The following is a 15,887-nucleotide window of genomic DNA, read 5'->3' as shown; positions in this document are numbered from 1 at the left end:
GTTGTGATTATAGACTACTCAGATCACATCTGAAAGGCCGGAAAACAGTTTGTAAGTCTCTGTGTGTAAGTATGTAAAGCTTGTTTCTCTTACAGTGAACAACGGACTGACCAGAGAACCAGAAAATGAAACTAGTTCAACTGTGAGATAGAAACCCCCTGATGAATCACGTTGCAAGACATATTCCGGTCTACTTTCCCATTACAACATGACATTGGCAAGATAATACAATACATTTAGATGTATGTAAAGGTTAACGTTCTAACTTTAAACCCTAATTTAATGATGTTCACATCCATATTAGGTGGACGTGTTAGACACAGTCTATACACAGTTTAATATTTGGTGTCAGAAACTCCCTGAAACATCCCTGCTGTTGTTCTGTCGGGTATCTGGGTGAAATTCAACGATATTCTAGGGTTGACAATTTAACAAAATATCTTCACTCTTAGATTTTAGATAAATAATCATCACTAATGTGGACATACTGTCTAAGTGGGGGAAAGGAAAATAATAGTACAGCTAGAACAGTCCAGAAATTTACATCACTTTACTGTGATACAGCCTTTATAACCAGTAAGAGTCAACACTTTATGTCATATATCCAAAATGTAAGACGATATTTAGTCTCATGTCACGAAATCGATATAATATCACTAAATTGCCCAGCCGTAGCTTGGATCATGTGGATGCACCAACAGTGTTGTTGTCATTACTTAGAATTCCACATGGGGGAGACAGAAACTACACATTATAGCTTTAAGAAAATCCAAATGGTGCCAAAGACAACCTCCACTTATCAGGGGGTTAGGAAAGCCAAAACCTAGGGTAAAGAGTCCACTAAACACAGATTGCAACTGAAAAGCATCATTATAAACAACACAATGTGAATACTGAAGAACGCAAGCAGATTTCTTGCTAATTCAGAAATGACGTGGATTTTAGTGAAGCTATTACTAGACAGACAGACTTCTCAGTAACCATGAGGTCATGGATTTGATTCCTAAAATAGCATGTGACCATGAGCAGCATCCTTAATCAGCAGATCCGTCACCATGAAAATGGAGCAAACTCCATCCACTGATAAAGACTGTGTGATTTGGCTGAAAAGTTGTAAAATTGGAATTATAGCGCATAGAATCTTCCAACTGTCACTGGGTATTTCACACACTTGTTGTATTCTGTTGTGCTGTTCCGTTTGGCAGTATGGCCTAACTGTTATGTAGGCTAAAATGTATTTCGGTTTACATGTGTACATGCTACCTCAACATCTGCATGGTATCACACAGATTAATTAGTTAGTTAGTTAGTTAGTTCAAGTTTATTGTCAGTTGCATATTAGTACCGAGTACCACAGCAATTAAATACAATATGCCTTATTGCACTCTGTCAGCACCAGTCAACAGTAACAGTTATAATAACAATAATAGTAATACAAAAACATAAAACCATTAAACCCCCACAATAAAAAGGGGCTAAGTGACTAAATACAGACCCCAGCCCTCCTTCCTGCTGTGCCATCATTCAGTAACCTTATTACCTGAGGATAAAAACTATCCCCATAACGTGATGCACGCGTTGGGATGCTCTGCAAACGTCTCCCTGATGGAAGGGGGGAGAAGAGGTTGTGTGCAGGATGACTAGAATCTCGCGTAATACTACGTGCCTTCTTAGGACTACGTTTCCAGTAAATATGTTGCAATGGTTCAAGTGGAACGCCAAGGATTTTAGATGACCACCTTTGTCAGAAGATTACGATCATGTGAAGGAGCCGTACCAAAACACACTACAATGTCAATTGTCAGTATACTCTCAATTGTACAACGGTAGAAGTTCTGTAGAATATTAAGAGACAAGCCATATTTCTTAAGACACCTCCAAAGATATAGCCTCTGATGTGCATGACACATGACACCTAATGACACATCTGATATGAAACGACCATGCGAGGGAGTCTGAAATCTGTGTGTGTGGCTAACCAATGACCTTTCTGTGCAATGAGGAGAGTGTGTGTTTGAGGCTCAGACCTGATCATCAAGCACCCTCAGGCTCCCAGAAACACACATGCACTCACTGGACCACGAGCGGATGGAAAGGTCGAAGGTAAACCGCTGTCCGAGCTGCAACACACGTGAGACGTCTGTCCTGCCCAGGATCAGCAACTGTCACACAGAGCTGCGTTTTCTTCCTGTTCCCCTTGACGACCGACCACAACGGTTCCTCCACAGCTTTCGGTAGGTGTGAAAGAAACCCGAGAGTAGTATTCTCGGAGAGGTTCATCTGAACATTATTTGTTTAGATGAATGATTAACAAGGCTGCGACGGACCGTTGCACACTGGAAACCATCAACACAACAGAACAATGACTTATTGAAAATGCCAATGTTGATTTTGATTTCCGCCTGTGGTAATGACACGGATCATTCACAATTCAAGATATGGACTGTGTAATTTGAGACGTTGACAGTCTGTGTGTGTTCAAGACACATCTGCATCTCTGCTGTGCAAGAAACTACACTTTGGCTATGGGTACCTGGTAGTGATCGACCGATCCTAGTTTTTAATGCCCATACTGATTATTAGCAGTAAATAAAGAGATATTTGAAACCAATATGCAATCTAATAATTGGTAAATTTCTTTCAAGCCTCGAAACAATTCGTACAACACATTACAAGTTAAGGGTTGTTTTCTAAAGATAAACTAAATTATCTCTAGAGACATTTAGGCATCACTAAATGGAAAGCTGAGTTTGTTCTGAACATTTGGATTATGAAACACATGGAGGGTTTTATGCAAATAGTTTATCAGTTATCAAGCAATTAAGACACTGTTACCGATCTGTCTAGTCTATTCCTAGTACCTGGTGCTGCTGGTGTTGTCTGATTGGTGGAAATTAAGAGATGAGATTTACATATATTGTTGCAGGTTCCTCATGAAAATGACAAAAGCAGAACAGAAACAGAAAGTTAACGTAATACACACACACACACACACAAACACACACACAAACACACACACACACACACGCACACACACACACACACACACACCTGCCACAGTGGGCTTAATGCAAGCTGACAAACCAGGTCCTCTTTCTCTACCTTTGTCTTTTCCTATGCATAATCACTTCCTGTGTCCAAATATGGCAGTTTCACTATACAGGAACACACACACACACACACACACACTTCAAAGATTAAAACCATACTGTATGAGTTACTGTATGACTTAGAAAGAGAGATACGTATAGAGGCAGAGAGAGGTAGAGAGAGAATCAGAGGCAGCAAGAGAGAGCGAAAGTGTTGAGATTTTGCCTTGACTGTATGCCCCCCCCCATTTCCCATAAATGCTCCATTTCTCTTCTCTGTCTCTGACATAACCCTGCTAAAGAAGTCTGATCTCTAATGGAAAATAAAATACATGTGTCTCTGAGGAGAGCCCCACCAGACAGCTGTAATTCATGTCTGATGTCATGCTTTGTGTAGATATTCAAGTATGTGCTGCATGTATGTAAACCAAACCCCATTTGAGACACTTTGTATTTTACTGACTGATTTGGTCAATCAGCGTTCTCAAGTCAAAATCTTTTGAAACACACCTCACAGGTGTCAAATTTCTCTAGTGGGAAGCAAACCTGTGAACTCCCCTAAGGTGATATTCCCCTTACAGTATATTCTCTTAGTTACCCTGTTGCTTACATCTCCAACATGGCTGCTGAACTTCAGATAATCCCTTTGGATTAAAAAGGGCAGAACAAGGCAAAAATTAAGACTGTATTCACAAATTGACCCACTAGCATCTGAAACATCCAAATAGGATGTTACCTGCTGCACAACCTGCTTGTGTGCATAATAATGTGCTTTGCAATGTGGTTACATCATATTCAGCATCTGTATTCAGGCCTGACATATACTTAGACTGCCTCTGTCCCACAGACCTCCAACTATTAAGGTCAAAGGTGTCTTCAGCTAAGCCATCTACCTGTCTCTTAGAACCCATCCCAACGAGACTGCTTGGAGAAGCATTAACCAAGGTTAACACTCAATTACAAGATATTATCAATATATCTTTATTAACAGGTTATGTACCGCAGTAGCTGTGATAAAACCTCTCCTGAAAAAAAACTCCCTCTATACGGAGGTCTTAGCCAACTATAGACCTATGTCTAACCTTCCCTATGTCTCCAAGATCCTTGAGAAAGTAGTCGCTAACCAGTTATGTGATTCCCTACAAAGCAATAGTGTCTATGAGGACTTTCAGTCAGGATTAAGAAAGCATCATAGCACAGAGACGACACGGATGAAAATTGCTAACAACCTTCTAACTGCTGCAGGCAAAGGACTTGTCTCTAGATCTTAGTCCTGCACGTTTTCAAAGGGAGACAGGTCTGGACTGCAGGTTGCCAGTCTAGTACACGCACTCTTTTACAACAAAGCCACTCTGTTTTAACACGAGCAGAATGTGGCTGAGCATTGTCTTGCTGAAAGAAGCAACAATGTCCCTGAAAAAGACGTTGGTTGGATGTCTGTATGTACCTTTCAGCATTAATGGTGCCTTCACAGACCCATGTTATGGGCACTGACACCCCCCTGTACCATCACAGCTGCTGGCTTTTGAACTTTATGCTGATAACAATCTGTATGGTCCCTTTCCTCTCTGGGCCAGATATTTCCAAAAACAACTTGAAATGTGGACTCGTCAGACCACAGCACACTGTTCCGCTTTGCGTCAGTCAATGTCCGATGAGATGGCCCGGAGAAGCCGACGGCGTCTCTGCGTGTTGTTGATGTCTGGTTTTCACTTTGCATGCTAGAGTTTGAACTTGATGCACTAGATGTAGATGTAGCGACAAACTCTGTTAACTGACAATGGTTCTCCAAAGTGTTCCTGAGCCCACGTGGTAACGTCCTTTACATAATGATGTTGGTTTTTTGGAAGGTGTTGTAGGCATCAAATTTAAAACGATTGAGTATTTGCGACAACAACGAAAAAGTTTATCAGTTTGAGCATTAAATATCTTGTCTTTAAAGTCATTTGAAGATAGGTTGGAAAGGATTTGCAAATCGTATGCAAAACGTCCCAACTTCAACAGAATTGAGTTTTGTATTTGTTTGACAGATTGAGCTCATTGCGTAGGTTTATGGATTTCATATTCCCACCTACTATTAAAAAAGGTGCTGTACGTAATGTAATGTTTGTTACAATACGTTTTAAAGTGTACATTCATCACATTCATCACCGGTAGAGTGTTTGGTAAAGCTTTAAAAAAAAAATGTAGATACCGCACCTAACAGCACCTTCATGTCTCAAGTCATTAACTTGGAAGTCCAAGTCCAAGTTCTTTTTAGTCAGGTTGTGTTAGAAAAAACTATCACATGTTCTTTGATTTAAGGGAGGACAAAGAGAGGCTGAGGGTCCAATGAAACAGCATGATGAAGATGATAAGATAAAGACAATAAAACCCCCAAAATGATAACACTGCAGCTGACAGCGGGCCGACGACATGATCCCTCTTCAGAGACGTGTCAAACAGCCCCCAATCATTCTCTGTTTCAGAATGATATTCCCTGCACCTGAGGGGGGTTCTTAGCCCAGTCTAAGACAGCCGGGGGTTGGAGACAGAAGGTTACATCTTGGTGTGAAGCAAAATGCTTCTTTCTGTATGTTAAGGCAAGACTTGACCCGATCAATAACTTTTAGAAGACTGGGCTTGTGTTAAGTCGGGGAATATATCAGTATTGGATCAATCTGACTGCAGAACACAGGCCTACATAAAACAGAAATACATTGTCTCCAGAACATTGTTTTTCACTTTTTAAATTACAACAGTTGCAAGCCATCAAAACGGTGACTCCAGTCGACTCAAGTCCAAGTCACCAAGTCTCAAGTCTACAACTCTGCTTATTCAAAATGAGGACTTCCCCCTAGTTTTTCTCCAGTGGGTCATACTGCTTGGCTGCAGAGAGACAGAGAGTGTAGATAATGGACAAGGCAAGGCAATGGGAAGCTGTCATAATGCCACTACTTCCAATGGGCCATGAGAAAACACGTACGGCTTCCTATCAGGCTTCAGTTGTTGCCAATACCGGAGACTGAACGATGCTATGATAGAAACATCAGCCATCCAATCAACAATTTCAGGTTAACAGCATCAGCAAAAAAAAATAAAAAGAGACATGGATAAAAGATTAATGCGTGGACTAAAAATTACTTCAATGAGAATATTCTCAAAGTAGCATTTTGCAGGTTTCACACACAAACACAGGAAACCCCAGAGTTGCTTCATTGATCTCTTGTAACAATAACAATACAGATGATGGCTTTGCAAAGCACACTTCATACCCAAGTTGATAAAAAGAACTCTTTAATTCCAGATATCTAAAACCAGAAGGTATCCCAACCGACATGATGTCCCTTTGCTCCCGCAAACCAGTGTGATCATAACCCTGGTTCCTAAACCAAGACATCTAAGGACAACCTTGAGTCATCTTATCTGGGACCACATCCAAACAATTAGTCACAAAAAGCCAACAGCCGAGACCAGGTGGACGACAAAAGATGAAGCAAAAGACACAAAGCGTGCCGGGATCACGTAAAACGAAGACAGAGCGTGAACTTACATGCCGTCCCTGTGATCCCGAATACATGTCCTGGTGCTGGGCTTGGAGCTCCGCGCAAACGACTTACTCTTCCTCACGGACAGGGCGGACATGTCGGCGGATACGAGGGCGGCAGCACGGCGCAATGCACCACCATACTTTTCAACCGCGTGGACCGACGGAGGACGGATGCACGGTTGGATGGAGGGCAGAATGGTACGGAGACACGGATTCAAGATTTAAGTGATGGTTCGATTTGGAAGGACAAACCAAGGATACAGATAAATGAAAGAAAAGATGGCGTAAAAGAGTGACTTAGAATAGACGGAGAGATAGAACAATCAGTCGTGTTGGTTGGGAAGTCTGTTGGAGCTCTGAACCCCTGGTACAATACCAGTGGTTTCCCTGAAGGGGCCTCCTCCTCAAGCCTAGGCTTCTCATTGGTCCACTGGCTGCAACAAGTTCCTTCCTGCTTTCTCAGCACTAGTGTGTGGTTGGCTGCCGGAAACAACCCACACCGCTACACACACACACACACACACACACACACACACACACACACACGTACACACACGCCTGGCAAACTCGGACACACAGGACCTGAGAAAGAGGCTTTGGGACTTTCCATCCCCTTAGATGGAACAATACAGAGGTTAAGTACACAAACACACACACACACACACACACACACAGTATATCTAAATATCTAAATAATCTGAAACATAGCTGTTAATGTGTACTACAAGTGGCCTAGACTAGCCTGTGCCCTTGTCCTCATACACACTTTACATCTTCTATGCACCATATAGATCTTATATTCCTATTGCAGCTAAAAACACATTCTGTAGAGTTGGGAAGTGGGAGAAAAACAGTTGGTATTGAATTTCCCCCAACTGTAGCTTCCTGTTTTTTTCTGTTTTTCCTCCGGTGGTCTGGGACGGGTCCACTTTCTGTCTCCAGATTCCAAACTATAAAGCACTTAGCACTTAACCACATAACTGAAAAAACTCCCAGAAAACCTAAGGTCAGGTTCATCTAGTTCTTTTAGCCCTCATGTTGTCCTCTGGTCAAACTGACCCATTTTGCTATGTCAATGTTCTTTTTAATTCCCCAATCTAACATGATTGATTCCACACAACGCTCTTTGAAAATATAAATCTCTACTTTCATTCATTTTGGGGGGTATTATTAAATTGTATAGCATTTTAACAAAAATTGAAGTGGTTTTGAAATAGTATTGAGTACAAGTTGACATATTCCAGTCTGTGATTATCCATCAACATACACTCCTTTAATTTTTATTCTAAATAATTCCCAATTTCTGCTTTTCTAATGCAAACATTAGGTATAATTTCCTATAAATTAGGTTAATTGCCCATAAATTCCAAAATTAACTGTAATACAGAAGTTAATAGTGTTGAAAATGTCAAAAAAGTGACAAACATTGAAAAAAACATAAACAGTAATCAGTTAAACATTAATTAAAAAGCATCAAAAAGCATTGATTTTAAATTTTGACGGGAAGCCAACATGGGGGTTAAATCATGACTTATGAGGTTTTTGTAACGCTACATTTGACTAAGTTATAATTAGGACTTTTTGTTCATATCTTGCACTAGAACAGTTGGCACCAAATATAATTTTTGAAAAAAACAAAAACTAAATTCAAACACTAACGTGTCTTAACATGAATCCAAAACATTATTAGCTAAATTATATTGGCCTATATGTGAAAAAAACCTTGACGATAGGCGGACTGGTCTAAAGCTAAGGCCCACAGATAAAGTTTATCCTCAAGATTCACTGTGTAACGTGTATGATTAGTATGAAAACATGATTCATAAAACCAAGATTTGTTATTGTTGGCGTTGCATAGTCTGTCCACCAGAGGACACTATACAATGTCCCTGTTAGTGATGTTGTTGCATAGTTTGTCCACCAGAGGACGCTCTACAACGTCCCTGCTAGTGATGGCGCTGCCTAGTCTGTCCACCAGAGGACGCTCTACAACGTCCCTGTTAGTGATGACGTTACATAGTTTGTCCACCAGAGGACGCTCTACAACGTCCCTGTTAGTGATGGCGTTACATAGTTTGTCCACCAGAGGACGCTCTACAACGTCCCTGTTAGTGATGGCGTTACATAGTTTGTCCACCAGAGGACGCTCTACAACGTCCCTGTTAGTGTTGGCGTTGCATAGTCTGTCCACCAGAGGACGCTCTACAACGTCCCTGTTAGTGTTGCATAGTCTGTCCACCAGATGACGCTCTACAACGTCCCTGTTGGCAACACTGATTATTTTATTGTTGTTAATGTGTTTTTTGTTCAAAGGACCTTAAGTTTCATATCTTAAGTTTGCATTTTTGTACATTTCATTTATCAGAACTTTAATATATTTTGATGTTCCTCTGTTCTGTTGTGACAATAAAACAAATTATTAGCATATTATTAACTCATAAATAACTACAAATAACTAATGTTAGGGAAATCTATTTATGTTTTGTCTGATTATTTTTTTTAAAATATGTATCGGCCAATACATTGGAATATCAGATTTTTAAATAACCAAATATTTGTATTGGTATAGGCCTTAAAAATCCTTTATCGGTCGGGCTCTACACAAAACCTGCTGTTCTACTGTATGTTCACCTTTGCCCAGTCCTGTTGGTCGCTGGTGCACATACATAGTGTACACAGACCAAAATAGAGGCTGAGCATGGAAACCCCCATGCAGTCTTTGCGCCCAAACATACCGCGCTACACTTAGCATTTATTTACAACATTTAAATTGAGAAATTTTAAACACAGGGTGCAATGCATGCTTTTGCAACCCCCGTAAATCTGGAACTAAAATAGCCATGTGGGTGTTACAGTGAGTCACGTGTATGCATGTCAATGAGCAGGGCCTCAAGTATTTTTACAGAGTGGTTTTAGTACCTTTACTGTAGTAAAGGATCTAAATACGTCTTCCACCACTGGTCATGAGGCTGACAGACCAGTGGTGTAACACCCAATTCCTAGCAGACTTCCAACACGAAGAATCTCTGAGACAAACTGAGTTTTAATGACCTAAATGGACATTGTGCTTACTATAAGTAAGTCGTTAAAGTTCATTTGTAAAGCACTTATTACAACCAGAGTCACAAAGTATTTTACAGGCTAAATAAATATGGACATTAACATGTGTGTGTCTGTGTTTGTGTGTGTGTGTGTGTGCATGCCACAGCATTTGCAATTTTGTAAAGCAACTCATTTAGTTGCTGCTTTGTACAATGTGATCTTACCTCTGTTGTAAACTACAATGAACAACTCAACAGCACAAAGTCTAACTTTTTGACCTCTAACCACTGCCTCAGCTAAATTTGAGATGTTACAATAAAATTGAGATGTTACAATAAAACAGTAACAAGGTTCTCATGTTACTGTTTCTGCTGCTGCTCGGTACCATTGCCAGGTTTAAGATAAAGAGTCTGTATCCCTTAGCATACAGTCCTCCGTACTCAGCAACACTGATCTAAGCAGGCACCATACAGCATTAGAATGGGTGGTAGAGAATCCTCATGATGTAATTTGACCCTGGAAATCAATTGTTACTTTAAATGTCAGCGTCTTTTCAGTGTGATTCATCAGTTCATCTGAACACAACTATGTAATGGAAACACACAAGTAGAAAAGAAAGTCCACTTAGGTGTCTCATGCCAAACCTTATGTCTGTCAAGAGGGTATTTATCGGGATTGAGGTGCCTTACAATTGCCCCATACAATGTGAGGCATCTTGTGGTCTTTTACATGATTATGTATGTGTATCCAAATCCACATGCATCATCGTGTACTATGTAGGTCCGGTATCGGGTTGCAGGGGCAGCAGCTCCAGCAGAGGACCCCAAACTTCCCTTTCCCTATATATATAATAATTAATAAAATCCCCCCTCTCACCCATTGTGTCATCCTCAAGCTCGGGTCCTCTACCAGAGGCCTGGGAGTTTGAGGGTTCTGCGCAGTTTCTTAGCTGTTCCTAGGAGTGCACTCTTCTGGACAGAGACCTCTGATGTTTCACCTGGAATCTGCTGGAGCCACTCTCCCAGTTTTGGGGTCACTGCCAACTGGCACCAGTTGTAATACTATAATATATACTATATGTATACATATATATATATTGTTACATTTTTTCTTCTATAAATTTCTTCATTGTGTCTATGGTAAATTGAGTTTTTGGCCTCCTCCGAAAGGCTTTTAGCAGCTTGTTTGGGGTTCCCCATTTCCTGCGGCCTGTATATGATCATTGTACCTCATGAAATTGTGTTTAAATATACAATGATGACGTGTGAAATGTCACAAGTGTACCTTTTTATTAGGGTCAAACTCCAAATCCAAGAGGCACACATTCATTTCCAGTTAAAGTGTTACAGTATTTCATCTTGATGATGTGGTCTATGGTAGCATGATCATCTTGAGCGACCACACACAGTTTCAGTTTGTTTTGCACCTGGCTGATAGTCAACTTGGTCAAATGCAAGTCTGCAAAAGCCTTTGCTGTTTTTTCTCGAGGCGGTTGACCAAACAGAAGCTTGATCGGTAAATGCTAAATAGGAAGCCTGTGCCCAGAACGTTCTCCATCCTCTCTTAACCCTCGTGTTGTCTTCCCGTCAAATTGGAAATCAACACTTTTGTTGGCTTTTTTTATCCATGTTTCTAAGTTTTTGTCCCTTTTTCAACCCTTTTGTCGCTTTCTTTCATTGTTTGTCACTCTTTTTTGACGTTTTCAACCCTACATAATCAAAAATTATTGATTAGTTTTAGAGTTATTTTTGGAATTTATGGTCAATAAACCTAATTTATAGGAAATTATAACTAATGGTTTGAGTAAGAAAAGTAGAAATTAGGAATTATTTAGACTAAAATTTAAGGAATGTTAATGGAAAATCCCAGACTGGAATATGTCAACTTTTTTTTCAAATGCTATAAAATTGAATAAGACACCCCAAAATGAATGAAAGTAGAGGTTTGTAGAGGTTTTGTACTTGCCAAAGAGCGTTAAAAAGAACATTGGTATAGGAAAACGGGTCAAATTGACCAGAGGACAACAGGAGGGTTAACCATCCTGTTCCAGTTGGATTCCATAGTATTTGTGTGTTTGTTTTTGTGTAATTCAAGCTTTTCTTTTCTCTGTTTTGAAAGCAGGTCCGGCTGAGCATGTGGCTTTAAAAAAAACATAGTTAGGCAATTACTTCATTTTTTGTAGTATTTTGAGTATGCCGCCTCTTTCAGATTAATACTTGAGATGGAGGAGGTGGATCTGCCTGTGGGTTATTTTCCCAATTTTTTTTTAACTTTCACATCTCCTTAATGTAAGTCAAGTCTGGAGTGGTTATTATTCAGATCAAAAGAGGAAACTACAATGCCCAAACCAGCAATTTATGGCAACATTGTTGGAATTTTCTTTTTTTTTTCAGGAAATCAATGACGCAGAAAGGACCTCGGGCTACAGTTGTTTTGGAATGTAACTTTTGAGCGTGCTACTTCAATTACTGTTAAGCATGCTGGCTAACCACAGGAAATGCCACTGCTGTTGAACATTGATCAAAATGATGATGTTCAGAGAAGATTTAATTAACATATGCTACATACAGTATCAGCCCACTAAGAACATTTTCACCACAGTGCTGTAACTCACAGCAGAGACACAAAGAAGTGTGTGATGTGACTTATGATAGTCATATTGGACAAACGGATTCTGATTACAGCGCGTCATCCGCCCAGTCTCAAACCACAAGACCTTTCTTTGTTGGCAAGCAACATAAACATACTGAGTCAAAGCAAAACCGAGAAAAACTCTTCATGCATCAGGTTATTGCCCGTACTGTATCCAATTAATTAAGTGACTGCTTACTACTACCGTCCATGCTTTCATCTTTAACTTTGACCCTATTACTTTGTGTTTTCACTTTATCAAAGTTAATTGGAACATTGTGGTCACCTAGAAATGTCTGAAGATTTCTTCCAACCAAACCAGCTAGCTTGTGCTTGTGTTAGCTGGTCTCTTGGCTACAACTCTGCTGGATTACTGGCGTCAGAAGGGTATAATTTAACCAACTCCCAAGTAGAGCCATTGAAAAAACACTCTACGGATTTAGACATGTCTTCATAAGCTGTGCCATTTTGTCCAAATATGGCTGCCACTCCCCGATGTAAGAGGAGAGCAGATTTGCAAAGCGCATGCTCAGATTTAAACGGTCATCATTTCAAAAACGTCTCAGCTATCTATGGTTGCTAACGTTAGCTTAAAACACCATTCAACTGACAGCCTTTGCTGTGTTGTCTTGCTAGCTTGTAGCTAAGCTAGCAGTCATTTCCGAAACGTTGTAGGTGTCTATAGTTGTTTGACTGCAAACGTTAGCGCAAAACGCCATTCCTCTGACAGCCTTTGTTGTGCTTGAGTGCTAGCTTGTACCTAAGCTAGCAGTCATTGCCAAAACGTTGTTGCTATCTATGGTTGTTTGACTGCTAACGTTGGCTGAAAACGCCATTCAACTGACAGCCTTTGTTGTGTTTGATGCTAACTTGTAGCCAGAAGTGAACCAACTTGGTTAAGTAGGTCCATTTTTACTGTATTGACATTACAGAAGTCTCTCGTTAGCATCTTGTATGCTACTATCTTGTACGCAAAACGATGCATGCACAGCTCACATATTCACTCTTCGCAATGTGATGCATACATGACTCAAATCTGCACTTGACTTATATCGGGGAGTGACAATGGTCACTTCTGGCTCCAAAAAACAACAAAAAGGGCAAACTGCTGCCTCCAAAACGGCAGTCCACAAAACCAATGGGTGACATCACCCATGTTCCTTCGATGTTTGGGCAAATGACAGGAAGAGGCTATGGAGGCATACATAGAAAAGCCATTGGTGGGAAAAGGACACTAAATCTAAATCTGGGGCTGATTGGCTTCAGTGTTGAGTTCAAATGTCAACAATCCTTCTCCTGAAACGCAGACTCCACCTTTCCTTTTTTTGTCTCGCTGTTTGAGTGTCTTCCATTGACTCGGCAGGACGTCCCCCGGCATGTCCCAACCTTTGTCAGCCATTTCCTTCACGAGTTAATGTTAAATTAAATTCATAAGTCTCTCGTCTCCTCGTTCGTCCACTTCCATCTGTCTTTGTCGGGCGGAAATTAAGTAAAACTTCTTCTTCTTCGTTTTTTTTGGCGGGTTGCAACCATAAAATGACCTAAAACTTAATCCCAATTCATTATTTAATCGGCATATAACGTTTCCATCAGCGTTTATCACAAGCCATATATCAATCAAGATAAAATCCAATTATCTGAACGCATTTCCTTTGAGTCGATATTCATGAAATTCAAAATCAAATTTTACTGTTTCCATAAGGCATTTTTCATGGATTTCTTGGATTGTTTTGTTGCACATACTGTTCCCAAAGGCCAAAATGAACATATATATTCAGAACTCTTTGGTATTAAGAACAGTTCTAGGGTTTATGACATGATCAACTCCTTTTTATTAGTGCAGTAGAGTTTAATGAGTTCAGTCCAGCTCTAAATATATTTTACCACTTAACATTTACATATAGAAAAAAGGCCTACATGCCATAAAAGCATATGACATCCATTTTTATAAAGGAGACAACAACAGAACCACGGCTGCATGGCTTCATAGAAACCAGATGTCGTGTGAAGTTGTCTCTAAACAAGAGTAAACTTGATTTTATTATCTTCTTACCACAAACTACCCAATAAAAAGCCATTAAAGAGTGAAAAACATATCAACACACACACTAACACACACACACACACACACACACACACACACCGTGTCCCCAGTGCTACCACCTGCATAACTCAGCATGGCATCAAACACGCTTTACAGATCTATATCAACTGTATAAATGAGGGTATTTTGTCACATCAATACATATCAAAGTATTGCATGTCCTCAAAAATATAAAATAATCTGAGTGTCAAAAATAAACCTGTTCATTAGTGATTATCCAGTCATATGTTAGCCACCTAGGCGCGGTTAGTCTGCCAAAGCGTGGGGCTGTATTAAGATTGATGCTTAAAACGAGAAGGGTTTAGATGCTCCTATTATTTTTTTAATAACCTTTCCACAACCCAAAAAAGTGCTATTTCAAGCTACTGTAACCTAGCTCTATTTGGACCATAGGAACACAGCCGCTATGGATTTTCATGTTAAGTAGGTTGGAAAAAACCTTGAACGGTAAAGCAACTAGGCAGACAGGGCTATGCAGTGCGGAAAGGCAGTTTTCCCCTGTTATGCATTACATGAGATGAAACTATTCATACGTTTGAAAGAAATTGCACTAATTTCATTGGTGTAGCTTTTCTTGTATTAGTCCATCAAAACCGACAAAAACAGAATATGAAATATAACAGCAAACATCTTGTATCTGTAGAGTGTGAGTTGGAAGAGAGAGTGCTACACACAGCAACTGTTAAAAAAAAACTGCAACAATGCAGCTATCCGTTCACATAGAAAATAAAAGCACACATATTGGATAAAGTCTTGTTAAAATGATTAGATTAAACTCACCCATGGGGTGCTGTGTCAGCTGCGTAGCTCCTCTGTCTGTGTTTGTGTCATCAGGGGCTTGAGCCCTGCAGAACTCCACTTCAGCCCAGTTCACTTCCTGGCGTGTTGCTTCAGAGCTACTGTACAAAGTGTCACGACACCCTCCCTTCAACCACAAGAGATACTGGCTGCAGCTCTCATGCAAGTACACACAGGCTGACAAACTGCTCTTTGGTGATATATTAACCTTTGTGCAGCATTTTGATTCAGGCTGCTTGAATCTTTACCAGAAATGACAAAACTGTGAACACATGTATGTGTACATGTATCAACTTTCGCTGGCTGTATGACTGCAGCCAGAACATCATGACTAACTTCCCCTTTACACTGTCGACGGACCACTCCTAGCACCTGGTCAGCAATTGTATCATGAATAAACAAGAAGACAGCAAAAAGAAAGTGGCATGAAAACAAAAGATTCAAGTACAAGTACCTCAAGACTGTACTTAAGAACAGTACTTTGGTATAGCACATTTCAGCAACAGGGCAATTTAGAATGCTTTACATAAAAACAATCCAAAATATGAAAACAAAACCAAAGTTACAGGGCAGTAAAAGAAAAAAAAAGTAGGTGAGCTAAATGTACTTAGTTACATTGCACCACTGTACTTTCCACAGGTCACATTAACTTCTCCTTATGTCATCGTTTTCGTGATAAGATCACGGTTAATAT

General features: G+C 40.1%; 1 protein-coding gene across 2 annotated transcripts in view; it reads right to left on the bottom strand.

The window, feature by feature from the left end:
• Window positions 1–15,311, bottom strand: part of sh3bp2 (SH3-domain binding protein 2) — a 48,466-nt gene extending 33,155 nt beyond the window's left edge. Inside the window, exon 1 of one of the 2 annotated variants that reach the window (XM_034896288.1) lies at window positions 15,176–15,311. Coding sequence is in view for 1 of the 2 variants with exons in the window: in XM_034896287.1 (XP_034752178.1) it covers window positions 6,622–6,713 (92 nt within the window). In the remaining variant the exon portion in view is untranslated. Of the gene's footprint in view, window positions 1–6,621; window positions 6,995–15,175 lie in introns of those variants that run through there. The other variant, XM_034896287.1, reaches the window with a different exon arrangement.
• Window positions 15,312–15,887: the final 576 nt, after the last annotated feature.

The sequence above is a fragment of the Etheostoma cragini genome, chromosome 16, assembly GCF_013103735.1.
Source record: "Etheostoma cragini isolate CJK2018 chromosome 16, CSU_Ecrag_1.0, whole genome shotgun sequence".
NCBI lineage: Eukaryota > Metazoa > Chordata > Actinopteri > Perciformes > Percidae > Etheostoma > Etheostoma cragini.
The sequence above is the reverse complement of the archived record's forward strand: the minus strand, read 5'-3'. Positions and strand labels throughout refer to the sequence as shown.